This window comes from Thunnus maccoyii, chromosome 18 (genome assembly GCF_910596095.1).
Source record: "Thunnus maccoyii chromosome 18, fThuMac1.1, whole genome shotgun sequence".
Lineage (NCBI taxonomy): Eukaryota > Metazoa > Chordata > Actinopteri > Scombriformes > Scombridae > Thunnus > Thunnus maccoyii.
Genome location: NC_056550.1, coordinates 28,396,463 through 28,414,848, shown reverse-complemented (window position 1 = coordinate 28,414,848; position 18,386 = coordinate 28,396,463). Strand labels below are relative to the sequence as shown.

The 18,386-nt window shown below is 40.6% G+C and overlaps 1 protein-coding gene across 8 annotated transcripts in view; it reads left to right on the top strand.

Annotated features, from left to right (window-relative positions):
* Nucleotides 1–18,386, top strand: part of LOC121884441 (caskin-2-like) — an 81,556-nt gene that overhangs the window by 21,826 nt on the left and 41,344 nt on the right. For 7 of the 8 annotated variants that reach the window (XM_042393254.1, XM_042393252.1, XM_042393251.1 and 4 more), the window contains exon 3: nt 13,200–13,251. In XM_042393254.1, the coding sequence (XP_042249188.1) occupies nt 13,200–13,251 (52 nt within the window). Of the gene's footprint in view, nt 1–12,376; nt 12,664–13,199; nt 13,252–18,386 lie in introns of those variants that run through there. The other variant, XM_042393253.1, reaches the window with a different exon arrangement.

Sequence of the window (18,386 nt, the reverse complement as noted above, 5' to 3'; positions counted from 1 at the left end):
TTGGACTCGCTGTGCTTTATTGAACACCGTTTCATGGAACATGAAATTCTTAATTCCCCCCGGCTGCTGCTGAGTGTCAGGTTCAAGCTGCTGAAAGTCTTCTTCTTCTGCTGCTTTTTGACAAATCTAAAAGTTTTCAGATGTTTCCTGAACAAGCTCAAACCTGAAGCCATCATTCATATAGCAAGAGTTCATAAATACTCTCAAAAATGATCTAAATGTTACGTCAGCTTCAAGGTAAAAAAAGTGTATTTCATTTAAGTTCAAAGGTGAGCTTATTCCACGGTCAGATCAGTGTTTAGAAGGTGATGCTGATACTGTAAGCTTCAGGAGGGAGGGACAACCTTTATTCAGCTGTCACCACCTCTAATACCAAATATTACAAAGAGAAACATAAAACCCACCACTTAGTGAAGAATTTAGGCCTGTTACTACATGAATTATTTGTCATTGTGTGGAAAAATTGTTATGGGAGGCTGTTTCCTACTTCCATTCTACTCTGAAATCTTGTTTTTGAGTCCTGCCTCACGAAGGTTTGTGACATATTGTTCTTCTTGTGATTTTCTGTTATTTGTATCCTGTTCTGATGTCGGATGTTAAACATGGTCAAAGTTCCAAAACTTGCTGCCTGCAAGTCAAAACTCAGGGCTTCAACCCGCTCTGAATGCTTCGTTTGCAGCGTTTTATTTCTATCTTGCTGATGAGATGACTTCGGCTCATCACATATGCCCATAAACAGTTGTCCATTCTTTAGCCTTGTTTGCAAAGGTGGTTGCTAAGGTGGTTGCTAAGGTGTTTCCATATGTTATCCACTTTCATATCTCAGATGTGATTCAGCTCCAACATGTACGGATGGATTTGAGAAGTTGACATTTGGAGTAAAGAAGGAGAAAAAGAAGTGAAATCCTGCTACTATAGTTTGTTTACGTAGCCTCCGGAGCCGGAGGAAGCTTCCTGAAAGCTGACCAATCAGAACAGAGTGGACTCATCAGGAGGCGGGTCCTTAAAGAGACAGGAGCTAAAACGGCCTGTTTCAGACAGAGGCTGAACTGAGGGGCTGCATAAAGGACCAGTAGAAGATAAATAAGGAGTTTTTAACTGGAAATCATGCAAAGATATTCCGGTAGAGCCCCAGAATATAAATATAGAGCTGGAAATGTGCAGAATATGTGTCGTCCTTTCCTACGTCGGATTAGGGTCATCATTGGTCAGCTGTGCAGGGTTTGAACTTCTCTCTCTACGTCTTGTTTTCATTCTTGACACAACTCTTCCATTATCCGCCATTATCCCTCTATTTAAACGACATCATGTCTCCATCTGGTGGATTACTTTGTAACGTGAATGTCAGACTTCTACAGTTTACCTCGTGATCAACCTGACGAAAGTTGCCGCCGTGAGTTGTAAAATCCTGTCTGTGAGTTTTATAAACCTCTCTGCAGTGTTTTGGCATCTGATACACCTTTAAACGCACTAATCTGTAGTTTCAACTGGACGTATTTCATGTTTCACCTGCTTAAACAAAACGCCTCTACCAATGCAGCTCCCTGTGCTGTTTTAACGAATCCCTACTAACAGACTTAAGTTGTTATTTGAATCCCAAATTTTCTTTATAAGAATTTATTGCACACAGAAAGCGTAACAGAAATGTCATATATAAAAGTTATTTTGTGATTCGGGAAGGGAGGCTTGTGTGAACAGACAGGAAGTGCAAACAAACATGCAGAAATACAATAAAAGCAGTTTCATAGCTGTACATCAAAGCTGGAAGTGTCATAAAAACTGAATCTGCTAAATATGAGGTCTGTTATAGATTGAGACTGTGATTACTCAGCTTGTTTTCATGATGAGAACAGATTAGTTTTCTTTGGTGGCAACATAAGTTCTTCATTCAGAGGAGCTCACTGTAGCTTCTGTGCAGAACTTTTAATTTCAAGAGAAGCTTTTGGTTTCCAAAACCATCAAAGATGTTAATAGAGATACGGAGGCCTTCTGCTCTACAGTTCATGTTGTTGTTTTCCTGCATCCATGTTTTATCTGCGAGATCTCTGTGAGAAAAGATTTGTGTGTTTGTTCTCTTGTCTGACATTTCTGTGACCTCACTGCATCTCTCGAAACCAAAGTTTAGAAATTATAAGAAAGTGCGCTCAGCCGTTTCTTTTCCCACGAACAGGTTTACTTTGAATAAACCTGACAGTCATGTTGTGTGTCCCGTGTTCTAGTCAGCAGGTGAAATTTGGTTTTGGTTTTCAGGCTTTATAAGCGAGGGAACAGAATTTAGCTCAAAACTTCAAAAAATTGTCATAAATCAGCAAGACTTCCATCTTTTTTTAACACATCTTTCAAAGAAGCTTCACTGCAACTAGGGGTGCAACAGATCACAACACTCACAGTTCGGATCGTATCACGGATTTGAGTCACGGATCGTATCATTTTTCGGATCAGCGGGAAAAAAAAGGAGACAAATACAACTTTATTCTGTAAAACATTTACAGTGAGGAACTTCTGGTTCTTAAATGAAAACAACATTCAAGATGTCTAATGTTTAAATAAAATCTTAAAATGTATAAAATATTCAATAGTTAAATTAAATTACAATATGAGACCTGATACCTTCCTCTTTCAAACATGGTAGTGAATGAAACAGCCTCTGTCTACATCATCAAAACTTGATAATAACTTACAAACATGAACACACGTCTTGTCCTGCAGCTTGTTGAACGAGCCACCAAACAAACATTCACTGCTAACGTCTGTTAGCAGCTAGACGCTAATTAGCTGCTCAGCTGCAGCACATTAAACAGCAGCTAAACATACCTGCAGATGTCACTGCGGAGCTGTTAGATGCTGGTTTGGTCGTTGCTCTTCAAAATCCCTGTTAGCGACACGCTGTCTGTCCCTGACTTGTACTTACAGCAGTTTGTTTACTTTGTCTTAAATGAGACATTAAATTAATCTGCGGTTCACATGCGTGCCGAACCGTGGGGGGCGATCTGTACCGATCAAGGATCAACTACAATCCGTTGCACCGCTAACTGCAACCAACGATCAGTTATGAGAGATTTGTGCAGATGCTGCCAAAATTGATTCACAGATTGTTGCAAATGAAATGTTGTCTTTAAGGCCCGCCTCCCTATGAGCCCACTCTGTTCTGATTGGTCAGCTTCAGGAAGCTTCCTCCGGCTCCGGAGGCTCCGGAAACAAACTATAGAAGCAGGATTTCACTTCTTCTTCTCCTTCTTTACTCCAAATGTCAACTTGTCAAATCCATCCGTACATGTTGGAGCTGAATCACATCTGAAATATGACACCTTAGCAACCACCTTAGCAACAACCTCAGCAACCAAGGCTTAAGAACGGACGGTTATGAGCATGTTTGACGAGCCGACATTATCAAGGTAGAAATAAAGTGTTCAGAGCAGGTTGAAGCCCTGACTTTTGACTTGCAGGCAGCATTTCTACATATGTTCACCTCAAGTTTTAGAACTTTGACCATGTTTAACATCCAACATCAGAACAGGATATATATAAAAAATAGTTATTTATAAATCTTATAAATAACAGAAAAACAGAAAAAGCAGAATATGTTCCCTTTAACATGTGAATGTGTTAATACAGATTTGTCATTTTCAGCAGTAAGAGGCGTCCTGCCTTTATTTTCTTCTAGATTACTTACTGATGTGTTAATGTTTATTTTTTGGAGGTTTTACAATCTTTTGCCTTCTGAAACCAAACCTCACATTGAACTGTGCATTTTTTGTTCCCTCCTTGTGTCTGCTCACGAGTACTTGTGTTCAAAGTGTGTGTGATTCAGAGCTCATTCCGTCTCATGTTTTTATTGGCTCCTGCAGTGTATTTGTGAGTTAAAGCTTCTGTATTTCCATGCCACAGCGTCCCTCCTCCTGCCAAAACCTCCAAACCATCAGGAGAGGGCAGAGCCTTGAATTTCTCTCCGCTTCTTCCATTTCAGCCTGAAACTCGTTGTACCATTAAAAACATCTCAGATTTACTCTGAGATACCCAGTAAAAATAGTTGTTTACATTCCTGTGCAGCCTCTGGAGTGTCGGGTGGTGGAGTGCAGCGATGGCCGGGGGTTCAGGCTGAGTGGGGACGCTGACGGAGGAACAAGGCCGGTCTTATCGGCTCTGCTGTGACGTCGGTGTTATCAACTCTGCGCTCGTCTGCTGATAAATGTGGCGGCAAAGCAGCAGGGAGGAGCAGAAAGAAAGTGTTCTGCTGGAGTTATTTAGAAGTAATGTAGTGTTGGGTAGATGATTTCTGGCTTTGCTGATTTATAAGGAGCTGATTTTGTATCTTTGTCACCAAAACTTAAAGTCTGAAAACCTTATTAGCAGCCTCTGGAGGATGAAATTTCATGACACCGTACAATATGAACATTTGTAACATTTTGAACAGAGCTACAACTAACGATTAGTTTCATGTATCAATTAGTCGTTTGGTCTATAAAATGTTAGAAAATGGTGAAAAATGTCAATCACAGTTTTCCAAAGTCCAAGATGACGTCCTGAAATGTTTTGTCCACAACCCAAAGATATTCATTTTACTGTCGCAGAGGACTAAAGAAACCAGAAAATATTCACATTAGAGAAGCTGAAATCAGAGAATTTTGATATTTTTCTCAAAAAAATGACTCAAAATGATTAATCGATTATCAAAATAGCTGGCAATAAATTTTCTGTTGATGGACAAATCGTTCCAGCTCTAATTTTAAGTGCAGAGTACATTAACGTACTTTTAAAATTTTATGTTTGCAGAGAAAACGGAGAAAAAGCAGAGAAAGTGAGAGGAGGTTAGTAAGTTAGACCACATCAGTCAGCTTCCTCTTTTCTTTCAGTCCATCACTCTGTGGGTTTCTTGTTTCCCTCAGGGAGGGGTCTGAGCTCACACAATGCTTCGGCCTCCCGCTCTGTGGAACAATAGTGTTGGGAAAGGAAGTGTAGAAGGGGCCCTGCTCCGAGGCCCGGCTTTGTTTCTGAGAGCTCCTCCACGCCTCGAGAGCCTCTGTCAACACAACACTCCCCCTCCTCTTCCTCTGACATCGAGTCATGGCCAGGTTACAGCCCAACGCCTCCGTAACGCTCACATTAGCACACACAGGAAACTTCCTCACCCGTTTCCTTTAAACCATAAACACCACAGACACTCACCGCTGACTGAGGGGCAGTGTCAACAAAAATAATCATTACAGGCTTCACACATGTTGTCTTTATCGTACCAGGCCGCATGATATCGTACAGGTGTTCATGTCGTAAACCACCAACCTATACTCAGTCCTAAGATGATTAATGTATAGTCATGACTGAGTACTAAAGCCATTGTTAGGGGGAAAAAACAAAGTTAAATCAAATATTTTTAAAGAAAAGTTGCAAAAAGATAAAATGTTATGAGATAAAGTTGTAATTTCATGGTAAAAACATCTAAATATTTTGGAAATAGTTGTAATTTACAAGAAAAAGTGGTGTTATTAATTTATATTTTGGGAAGAGTTGTAATTTACAAGAAAGTTGTAATTTTACGAAAAGAACATTGTAATTTTAGTTGTAACGTTATGAGATAAAGTAATTTCACTAGAAAAAAAGTAAAAATATTTTGTGTATAGTTGTAATTTTCGAGAAAAGTTGTAATGTTATGAGAAAAAAGTTGTAATTTTTGTAGAAAATGTAATTTTATAATGTAATTTATAATTTAAATGCAGTTTTGTAATTTACAAGAAAATGGTTGTAATGTCATGAAATAAAGTAATTTCACATGAAAAAATCCAAACATTTCAGGATTAGATGTAATTTGAAAGAAAGGGTTTTATGTATTTTATGAGATAAAGTCACAATTTCACTAGTATGAAACCTAAATGTTTGAACAATAGTTGTAATTTACAAGAAAAAAGTTGTTGTTTCACTAGAGAAAAAAGTAATATTTTATGAGAAAAAGTCACAACATTTTTAACAAAAATGTTTAAATATTTAGAGAAGAAAAGTCAGAATGGCATGAAAAAATAAAATTGTATTTGTACAAGAAACAAATTGGAATATTTCAAGAAAATAATCATAAATTTAGAAATACAGAAAAAGTTACATTGTGATAATAAAGTCTTCATCTTGCATGAAAAATATTTTGAAAAGAAAAGTTTGAATGGCTTGATGAATGATAAGAACATGAACACCAAAATAATTGAAACTTCCAGTCTAACAAGGATTTAAAATGTCTCAATTAAAACACATTACAATACACATTTTATTTGCTTTATATGTGTGCATTTACTGTCATTATGAAATTGAACTTATGTTAAAAGGAGAGTTATTTAACTTTTGCCTTTAAAAATAAACGTATTTCTCTTCAATACTTTGATTTGTTTAAAATTAGGCATTTCAAATCTTCCATACAAGCCTTTACATGTAGGATTCCCCTTTCAGCATGACCAGGTTAAACTTTAAAGACTCAGTGATTCTTTTATTTAATCATTTATTGTCGGCCTTTTGTTGCGTAAAAGTGTTTGAAGATTAATTAAAGGCATTCAGTAGTGTCCAGCCTTATTGAACACACAAACAGCTTTGTCCTTACTGTAACTATTTGTTAAATATCTAACATTGAGACTTTGTTTTTCACTGAACTCAGTAAACTTATAAAACAGTCTGAATGTGCATCTGTGTGATTGTGCTCCAGTTTGGCGACATGTCTTCAGTTTGGGGGGTTTGAGCAGCTCTCGTCTCCCTGCGGTTCGTAGGACAAGCTGAAGGGATGAACCCTTTTTGACAGATAAGACAAGAAAAGCTAATCTTCATCTCTTTGCTGCCGCTGTGCTGCCGTCACCGTCCTCTTTCAGTCAGCAGAGAGGAGACGGATGTGTCCCGCTCCTGCTTTGGACAAACACTTCCACGGCTTCCTGTGTTCCTGTGCCAGGCTATCTGAAGGCCAGAAGAGAGGAGGAGGGGGAGCTATGAGCTGCTGATGGTGCCCACGTTTCCCTTAGAGACCTCCGAATCTTCAAACAGACCTGCTGCATCAATCAAACCCACTATCTCTCCGGCTTTGCTGTCCAAGAGACACTATCAAACACTAAAGTTTGACCGAGGGGAGCATGTGAAGGCCAATTCATACACGAGACTTCAGGGAAAATATTCCACACGTAAACATTTTAATGCCACAAATTCTGTGTTCAGATTTAGTTTTTGTGATGAACATAAAGGGGACATACTCTGATTTTTGTGGTTTTCTGTTATTTATATCCTGTTCTGATGTCAGATGTTAAACATGGTCAAAGTTCCAAAACTTGAGGTGAACGTATGTAGAAATGCTGCCTGCAAGTCAAAAAACAAGGCTTCAACCTGCTGTGAACGCTTCGTTTGTGACGATTTCTTCTACCTTGCTGGTGAGCTGATGTCAGCTCATTGCACATGCTCATAAACAGCCGTCCATTCAGTAGACTTGGTTGCTAAGGTGGTTGCTAAGGTGTTTCCATGTTCGGATGGATTTGAGAAGTTGACATTTGGAGTAAAGAAGGAGAAAAAGAAGTGAAATCCTGCTACTATAGTTTGTTTACGTAGCCTCTGGAGCCGGAGGAAGCTTCCTGAAGCTGACCAATCAGAACAGAGTGGGCTCATCAGGAGGCGGGGCCTTAAAGAGACAGGAGCTAAAACGGCCTGTTTCAGACAGAGGCTGAACTGAGGGGCTGCATAAAGGACCAGTAGAAGATAAATAAGGAGCTTTTAACTGGAAATCATGCAAAGATATTCCAGTAGAGCCCCAGAATATAAATATAGAGCTGGAAATGTAAAGAATATGTCTCTTCTTGCTGAAGTCGAAAAACTTGTGATGTTGGTTTTTTTTAGTGTTGGTGTCACAAGTCCCAGAAATGTTTGTCCATGTGACTGTGACACCGTGAGCTCCTGGTCAGTTCTTTGTCAGCACGCTGCTCAGAATGAAACATGAGGATTTCATTCAGATTTCTGAAAGTCAGATAGATTTGATGGAGCAGATGATAAAAAGTTCAAACTGGAACACATTCAGTTTGTAGATTGTAAGCTTTATTTTATATTTTCAACATAGAACTGGAGCTTTGTTTACTTCCGTCTACAGCATCATCCTGTGTGTCAGAGTGTTGGAGGTGTTTTCGTAGTAATTCTGGAAACAATTTTCTCTTTATTAACCAGATGAAGACGTGTATTGTTTTTTATGGCTGCTTTTAAAACTGGAAGGCCTGTTTATATTCAGACTACAAGATTTAATCTGCAGTATAAATCTTCAGCGGTGGGAGTCGGACCTCTGCTGCGTTTCAGGGAACCGTTTCTGACTGGAGTCTGTTGTGGTGTTTCTGGAGGACGTCCAGCTTTCTTGAAAGAAAACGTGGTCTCTACACTTCACCGCAATGAGAAGCAAGAGGAAAATGATGGGCTGCCACATCGTCCTTGTTTGTTTATTGCTTTGTCCCGAATGCAGCCGTTCAAGCCCCAAGAAACAAAGAGATGTGTGAGGCGTTGCCTGCAGACGTCTAATCATAGTTTTGATTCTCACAGCGGTCGTCTAATTTTAGTCGATAGATTTTTACAACAGATTCCCTTTCAGCTGGGCCTGATCCCAACAAGACCTCTCAAATTTGCAGACTCCTGCAAAACCTCCTCCTCCTTTCTACATTCTTGTGGCAGCAGATCCACGGGACGTTAAACTTTCAGCTGGAATTATAAAAAGAGACCGAGTCGCAGCAAATGTTGGAGCTGCATCAGGCTCCAGCTCAGCTCCCAGCCTCTCCGCCTCTCTCCATAAACAACATTAAAAATAACTTTGGACAAATGTGCAGCAGATGATGATAGCTTTAGGATGACTGCTGGCTACAATATTTAGCAGCAACTACTGTAGTTTCCTCTTGGAGCTCATACAGCGGCCAGAGCTGTCGGTCAAGTGAGTCAAGTGGAGTTTGATGTCAGTCGGCCTCGTTAATCTGCAGGGGAAGAAGAACTTTAAGGAGAGGCATATGGGATTCAATTTGTGCCATAAAAATTGAACCAAATCCCCCAAGGATCAAACAAAAAATTTAATTGAAAGAGAATAAATTACAAATAAATTTAAACCATAAAAATGACCTCGAAGGCAAAACTTCCAATATCCATGTGGTTATTTATAATTACTAATCTAACCTAAGAAAAATGAAGAAAAGGAGTCGGTCGGGTAAATTGAATTAAAGTTGTACCACCTGTTGCACGTTGGACCGCTGACCTGTCCCTCCAAAAGTAACCAGCCACCCGCCCACATGAGAGCTTTGTGTCAGAAATGAAAAAACACTGAACTGAAACTGAAAAATTCAGCAGCAAAACCGAAGGAAGTGACCACAAAAGAGAAGAAATCCTGATCAGTGGAAGAAAAGTCAGAATACTGTAATCAAATGTTTCACTCTTATACAGTTATATTGGGGTTTTTTTGCCTTTGAGGTCTTTTTTTTTCGTGTCTGACAAAATTTCACTGACATTTTTCACTGTTTCCTGACGTTTTATAGATAAAATGTTTAATCGATTATGAAAATAGTGTATTTAATCGATCAGCTTAAATTATTGATCTGATCTGAATGAAAGCTGTGAATGTGACTCCTGATCCTCTAGAGAGTGAAGATGTCTCACTCTGTTGCAGATGTTGGAACTACAGAAACACTCTGATTGTACGGTGGTGTTACAGAGTGGAGCTTCTTCCCTCACAAATGATCTTTGGTCGAGTACAGACACACAAACTGACAGACATTTGGTCATCAAGTTACTCACAGATCGAAGACTCTCCACTGATCTTTGCCAATAATGAAGCGAGAGGAGAGGTAACAGATGCGTCAGAACTCGTGTGTACAAATACTTTTCCACATTTGCATCACTTTCTCATTTCACGCTGCATGCAAAGCCCTGAGAGGAGAAAGCTCCGTGTGTGTCTGTGGTTTCATTTTGTGTCTTGTTCATGTGCTGATTTATTCCCATTAATTATAAAATCCAGGTCATTATCAAAGCAGCGCACAGACCCCCAGAGGGAACTCCTCCTGCGTTTCCCCGAGATCTCAAATACTTCAAAGCTGTATTGTTGTGAGGGGGGGGGGGGGGGGGGGGGGGGGTTGAGGTGTGGAGGTGGGAGGTGTTAAATACGACACACAGCCTCTTGCCCAGCTCTCTCCTGCAGCTACATTTAAAGTCTGGAGTCTGGGCCCTCCCCTGCAGAGCCCTGTGACTGACCTTTGACCTGCTGTGACCTCTGATAGTGTTTTTTTTTTTTCCTCTTTTGTGCGAGCATGATTTTCTTTTTCTGGAAATTACATTTTGCAAAAGTGATGCTTGTGTTAGGACACACTGTTCACCACATCAGATACTCCTTTTTTTTAAATGGAGGCTTTGAATGAGTGTCTCCTAGAGAAAGTGTTGCATTATGGGTTGTTTGTAGCTTTAATGTTGCTAGGCTAGCGAGTTTCTTCCAGTGTGTTTATAGTGAGTCTGTTGGAGTCAATCAGCAACAAAAGTGTTTGCTTCGCTCAGTTTAACCTGCAGGAGTTTCTGAAGGCTCGTGTTACCTTTTTATTTTATTTAACCTTTAGTTATAGAGAGCCAAAGTCAAACCAGAGCATTCGAATTAAGCTACAGACGTAGTAAAACCTCATTAAATTATCTCTTTAACATTTGTTCAGTGCGCCCCAGTAGCTTACTGGTTCAGATGCATGCCATATAACTGTAATGTCAGAGGCTCAAACCCCCCCCATCTCTCTCTCTCCCTTTAATTCCTGTCATCTCTCCACTGTCTCTATAATAAAGTCATAAAATGCCCCCCCTCAAATAAATCTCATTGACCTGTGATGGGAGTTTTCTGGAAAACCATCTTAATATAGTTGTTTATTCAATATTTACGTATTTTAGCGAACTTTAACGAACACCGTTTCCTGCAAGTCCTAGAGGTTTGCGGGCTAAACGTCATGGTTCAACAGAGGAGACGAGTCCGTGAGCGAGTGGAGGGCGGCGGCGAGTTCAGCCATGTTTGAATAATAATAAACAACACCAGCAGGACAGATAGACGTCTTTACACAGCTCAGATTACAGATGCAAACAGCAACAATGAGTTTTATGGATATGGACTAAACCAAGTTATGGTGATGTAAGTACCTGCACTGTTGCACTTGTAGTTCTTTTAATGGGAACTGTAGTTTTTTCTGTGCACACAATGAAATAGTTGTTTAACTTTTTTTAGTTTAAATTTCTGACAGCAGCTGCTGTAGTGAAGCTGAGCGGTCTGAGAATATGGAGAATAAACGCCAGGAACATGCTTCATCTTTTTCAGAAAGACAGATGAAAAAAACGTTTGTAGCTTACGGTCAGCGCCATCTTTTTTTATTTGGAGCCCCGACCTTCCAAATAAGGAGTGTGGGGTGTTTGAAACATGCCCTGTTAACTCCAAGCCCCCAGGAACAGTGCTGGACTGTGAGGCCAATTTGACGTAGCAGCCAAACCGTGTAATTACAACGTCATGTGACGCTATTGGGCCCAAAAAGACTTTTTTCCATAGACTTACATTGTGAAAGAGACGTCCGTAAATCAGCAGATACATTTTTTTGAGCATCACAACCCCCACGAAATGACTCGTCTCACTATCAGAATTTGATTCATTCGGTCTGATCACATTTCGAAAGCCTAAAAGAGCCGCATGATTGAATTGTTTCATCCTCGTTCAAGTTAGCCGGAGGGCTAAACTGGAAGTAGCCAGCTCGGCCGACTAAAGTCACTGGTGTGCTTGCTCTATGGGCCCAATGATCCCGGAAGATCCGGGCTGTATCCAGTTCTCTTTATACATCCATGGTTAACTCCGATCCAAGCTAACATTAGCTTACTGGGAATACAGAGCACTGCACACTTGGGCTAACGTTAGCTACTTTAGCTAAATTGTGCTAACAGGGCAGGTATCATAATCAAGTAATATTAAACTTGTGAAAGTTACTGAAATATTGTAACAATAGTCTGACTCAGTGTGAGTCCAGCTGTCAATCACAGCTGTCAATCAACACCCACACAACAGACATCAAAGCTACTATAAGTCTTTAAATCTTGATCAAAATGACCACCAGCACACTTATTAAAGGGCCTGAATTTAGAGTCTGAGACCATAATGACTCGTTGAAAACAATGATTGACTCAGTATTTCTGGGGTGAAGTTGAGGCTTTGTGAATCGGAGGCAGTTGGAGCTTTTAGCCGCCGTTTGTGGCACTTTAGCCTCAAGACGTGGTAGCTGCTTGAGCTAGACAGTAGGTGACATCATGACTCTTCTCTGTTGTTGATTAGTTTAGGTCTTGTACTTGGCTGTAGTTGTGACTCTGCACAGAACTGTGATTGTTTCATGACTCAGAAGCAGCCTGGTGACGGACAGTGCAGAGTCAGTGACCGTGGCGTTATAATGACCTGCAGGCCGGGCCACCACTGCAGCGAACACAGCTCACACTGTCACAGGATCTGCACTGCGAGAAAGCACGACATTCCTGTGAGTGGGAGTGAAAACGAGGCTGCAGAGAGAAGGCCGAGCTACTGGAGTCGGTGGACGTAGAGCCGGCTAACGAGGTGGGAGTCAGCAGAGGCCTCGGGGAGAAGAAGAAGAAGAAGAAGAAGAAGAAGCAGGGAGTCTTTGTCTGGCAGGAGATCAAAGAGCTGTGAGTTCATCCTCTGACCCAGCCAAGAAAGTCAAACCGGGGTCAGAGGCTAATGAAGCTTCCTCAGGAGGTCTAGCAGAGAGACAGAGGAGGGATTTATGAGTCACAGCTCTCAGGTGTCTCAGTCTGCTGAATAAATGTTCCCGTCTCTGACTGGAGCTCCCCCAGTGACACCAGAAAGAGACAGTCAGAGATACAAATAATCTCCAGTCTCTCTCCTCCTCATCTCTGAGACCAGACTCTGTCTCTCTGTCGTCCCGTCGTCCTCCCAGTCAAACAAGACACACAAACGTTCCTTCCTTATTCTCAAGCCGTCACACATGAATAGCCGACTACACTACTAGTCATATTCTACCAGTCAGATACAGATATTAGTCCTGTGTTGACATGAAGACAAAAATCTCAATTATCACTATGAAATTTGTCTGCAGGGTGATTAAAGGTGGGGCACAGTGTCAGACTTTTATAACCTCTGGTACAGTGTATCATGTTATGTTTAAATTATATTAATATTCTGTGTTTTGTGTTTTTTTTAGAGTTGCTGGGCTCTACTAAGAGACTGAATGTGAACTACCAGGACTCAGACGGGTGAGTGATGAAGTCAACACTATAAACAGACATTTCTTTGGACACTTTTCTCTGCTCGATGCTCCCTCTGCGTCTATAAAACGGTGTTTCCACTCCGCAGTAACTGCTGCTGTCTGTCCAGCTGAGGCAGCAGATTCAAGTCAAGTGTTGTTAGTTGAGTCTGGAGTCAAAACATCATTTCAAGACGTGTTTTCTTACTCTTCTGTATTTGAACCTTGAGCCTCCACCTCGCTCCGCTCACCCTCACTTTCCCCCCGCTGGAAACGCTGACTGCTTCACTTCTCCCTCCTCACAGTTTATTAGCCTGGAAGCAGGAATAGGAAGAAAGTTTCTCTCTTCATCAATATTTCTCTTTGTGAAAAAGTTTTTATTATCCTGCATGTAATGTCTCACTGCTGTTTCCTCCTCCTGGACTCAGAGGTGTCTCGTCTCACCACCTTTGTGTTAATTAATATTTCTTTCTTCTTCTTCTTTATATATATATATTTGGCGTACCCAGATGGAAAAGCTCCTGGTCGACTTTTCCTCTTAGCGCCACCAGCAGGTTCAGATTTGTGGCTTTAAGTGAAATATCTCAACAACTATCAGATCAATTGATGTGAAATTTGGTTCACATAGTCATGTTCCTCTCAGGATGAATTATAATAACTTTGGTCTTCTGACTTGTCATCTATCTTTCACCATCAGCTGTGAAGTCGGCCATTTTCACACCTATAAAATGTGACGCATTGCCTTGTTGGATTGTTATCAGAATGTGTAAATGTCATTTTTCTCTGTTGGAGAGTTTAAACGTCTAAACTCAGAATACACATAAATAAGATGTCAGTAAATATAGCGCACTATATGGTAAATAGGCAGTGATCTACTTTCTGTGTCGGTTTATTATTAGTATTTATGTATTAGGAAATTACTAAACCTTTTTAAAAAATTAAACTAGATATTTGTGAGCTTTTTTTTTAAAGAGGAACCAGTGGGTGAAGGAGGAAAGTATTGAGAGACGTACTAACGCATTGTTGGTTTTGTCTTTTCATGGGATTTGTTGACAGTGTAACAAAAATGTAGAAAAACAGCAGACTGGTCCTTTAAAGTTATCAGTTTAAAGTCGACATTGTTGTCGTAACAAAAGCTCACAGGGAGTCTGAGAGGGCAGTAAAACACACTGTAGACCTCCACTTCAGTCCTGAGACATTGTCGAGTGTTGGACTCCTTTGTTGGCCTTCTGGAGGGCAGAGGGGGAACCCGGCAAGGTCAAAGGTCAGGGAGCAAAGGGGTGGACCATGACCGATTAGATAGCAGTGTTTACAAAGAGCCAGTATGACTTAATGCAGCGCTGACAGCTGGAGCCTCTGAAAAATGAGCAAAAGTTAAAGATTGTTCCTGAGGTGATGTTAGACGTTATGATGATTTAAGTGTCGATTAACAGTGTTAACAAACAGACAAGCTAGACCATTTAATTAGTATTTATTCTGATTTCTCCACCACTATATAGTAAATGTTTTTATCAGTGATTTGTGAAGTTAATTTAAGACAATGAAGGTCGAAAGATTTGATTGTGAAAGTTAAGTTTCTCTGATGTAAACGCGGCGCTCTGTTCCTGACCTGTAAATCTGTGCAGGCAAAGCATCGTTAAAACTGCAGGAAGGGGACATTTATCTCCTCCTTCTGGCAGTGAGAGTAATTACAAAAGCACTGTTGACAATTGCTGACGTCGTAGGCTCCGGTGTAGCCGACTCCGTCGCTACTGTTGTGGCTATAAAACAGTGAATAAATTGTTTTGAGCGTCACATAACCTCCGAGAAATGAATCATTTCACTGTCAGAATTTGATCCATTTGGTCCGATAACATTTGGAAGGTCTAGAGGAGCCGCATTATTAAATTATTTTATTCCCATTCAAGTAAGCAGAGAGCTAACCGGACGTTAGCCGCTCAGCCGGCAGAGGTCTGCATTCATGCAAACATCCGACCAGTGTGGGAAAGTTAAACCTGACACCAGATTAAAAACTCAGCTGCACTGTGAAATACAGAGACATTCATCTGGTTTTAATAAACTTAATCAGTAATGTGTGAACTGGTTTGGCTGGAATGTAACAGACTGTTCCACACTGCAGGTTTGAGTGTGTGACACAATAATAACAACTTAATTTATATCTGATTTTGTTTTTAATTTCACTAAACAAATTATAAACAATAATTATAATAAAATCATGTGGATCAAAATTTTAAGATTTGAGTTTGATAGTTTAACTGAACCGCTGACGTCAACTTCACAGAACTTCAGTTGATCTACATCAATCTACATATTTATATTATTTATATTATTTAGCTCACAACAGCTACATTACTGTGATATTTAAATTAAGTTTTCCTTATTCTAATCATTACCTTTAGAAGTGGAACAGTGTTTAACAAACCATCCTTGGCCAAGCATACAAACACCAGTTTGTGAAGCACAATTAACAGTTTCATTTTGTAGTTTCACTAACTCATGAAATTAATGTCGATCCATCTAATAAAATCTAAAAATTGAAAGATGTTACACCTGTTACGCCGCTCAGCCTTGCAGCCAATTTTTCCCAGTGGCCACTCGCAGTATTGCAGCGAAAAATCCCCCTGTGGCCCAAAAAGGATTTTCCCCCATAGACCACCACTGTAAAAGAGACGCCTGTAAAACTGTTTACAGGACGCCTCGAACTGCAAACAACGTCAATTATGACTGTCTCTATTATGAACTTTTGATTCATGGAGGTTTTATATTTGTAAAACTTTCCTCGAGCCGAGAAAAGCGATTTAAAAATCCGCAACGTCATCACAATGTAAAGTCTATGGACCGAGCGGGAGCTCGTGGGCGGGGCCAGTGGGGGAAACACTACTGCGCATATTCAGTGGGCCGCACAACGCGGAAGCAAACCTGGAAGCTAGAAACTTTTTTTGGCGTATGCGCCAGGCGAGCAATTCCTATAGGACTGAATGGGCTCCATTTTTAGTCCAGCTCTTATAATACATTCATGACTAAAAATGAGAAAAACTCACTGAAGTTGTCCGCCATTGTTGTCATGTTTCTTCTTCTTTCTCTTCTAATGAAACGCCGCGCTACTGCCACCATCTGTTCTGTCACTGATATGACAGTGTTTCTACAAAGCTCCATTTTCTCCGCACACGCTACGACGCCAAGCCAGCGTTTTCACATGTTTTAGTCTGGAGGACGTTCTGGAAAAGCAAAATGCTGTTTTAGTCTGGACGGAGCAACAGAGTAAAGTCTGTTAATAAAACATATAAACAGTCCTGTTCTTCGACATCTTTAGTGAGTATTATTAGCATCACTGGGGGTGTGTCAGGTGTGTCTGCCTGCAGGAAGTGTTTGTGAGCTTTTCTCATTTTTATTCAAGCTAATAAAATCTAAAAATTCTAATGAGGCTGCTCTGATTTTATGAGGAACAATGGGGCTCAGGGAGGTTGTAGTTTTTATCTTTTTATGGTTGTTGCAGTGTTTCACTCTCGCTCAAACCCTGTGATATGTTTGGAGAACAACATTAGCATGTCTGAGCTATAATTGGTGCTTTCCCTCAGTGTGTGTGATTACGTGTGTGTGTGTTTGTCTGGGCTAATAGCCTCCACAGGGACTGTAGATCTCAAGCGGAGGAAAAAGTTTTTCATTATTCATCAGAGCTGCTGGCGAGTCGCCGGGCGATGCAGCTCAGACGAAACTCCGCCTCCTGCAGCAGCAGCAGCAGCGGTAATAATAACAGCGCTGTGTCTAAACTCATCATCCCAGAATCCTCCAGTGTGTTGATGTCAGATCATGTTTATACTGAGTGAGTCAGCAAACACCGACTCTGTTCACACAGGTTCTGTTAGATCTGATCTGCTGCTGCGCTCTGTATGTTGAGTTTATGTGACTCAGATAAACATGTAGAATGTCAGAAAACAGTGAAAAATATCCGTTAAAAATTCCCAGAGTCACAAACTACATCTTCATATATCTTATCTTGTTCAACCAACAGACCGAAAATCCAAATATTTTTAGTTTAGTATCATGTATGACAAAGAAAAGCATAAAATTATGGCAGAGTCATGCTTTACAGGACTGTCGTTAATATAGCAGCTGTACTAAAAGCTACTTTTTAACTTAAAATAAGATTTTTTTTCCCACAAAGTAGACATTTAACACATCATGCAGCTCTAACTGAACCAAGTAAACACTGCATGCACATAACATTTAATGCACATGACACATGTTTACTTAGCAAAGGCACAAATGCAAAGATTGATCTCTGGATGTCAAGAATCAATTATGGCTCATTCAAACAATAAAACTGATTGTTTCATCATTTCACATATTTTTTTATACTCAGGGTTTGATGAAAACCTAAAAATGATGGTAATAATGTTGTATAATGTTGTAAAACCTCATAGTATAAGTTTCCCACAGTCATTACAGTCGTAGTCTGAGAGTTCAGATTGTGCAGACGTTCTTAAATGCATCATAAACACTTAAGTACTGATTGCTCTAATAACCACTGCAGATACATGTGTTGACTTGTGGATTCAGGTGTGACTGGAGGTGTTCTAGCAGATTCTGTTGGGGGAACTCTGCTCGGTTGTGCCGGCTGGTTTCCTTTCCCTCCTCAGACACGTGACGGCCGCTGGCAGCGCCGGGTTCTCAGCCCCCCGGACAAAAGGCCAGAGCTCCCACCATCGCAGACCCATTCCAGCACCGCTCTCCATGGAAACACATCCAAACACTGAGCCAACGCTCCGCCGGAGACGTCAGCACAGACTCAAACACTAATTTGTCTCACAAGCCTCCTTTTATACCCTGTGTGTGTTTGTTTCTCACACACACTGACATGCATGTCAATAAAGACAAAATACTCTCAGTGATGAATAGCTGCTCACACATCCTTAATAACACTGATTTATGACTGCAGTTCGTCTGAGTTTACCTCCACGCCTTCGTCGGGTCTGTCTGTCCGTCTGCATGTTCAAACACAATCCTTCCTTTCTCCTCTCAGAAACTTTCCCTCCAATCACAACATGAATAACACCCAGATCCACCTGGAGAGGAGGGGCTGCACATCATCAGTGAGCCAGTTTGAGGGAGGGAAGTATGTCAGCAGTTGTTTAGACAGACAGT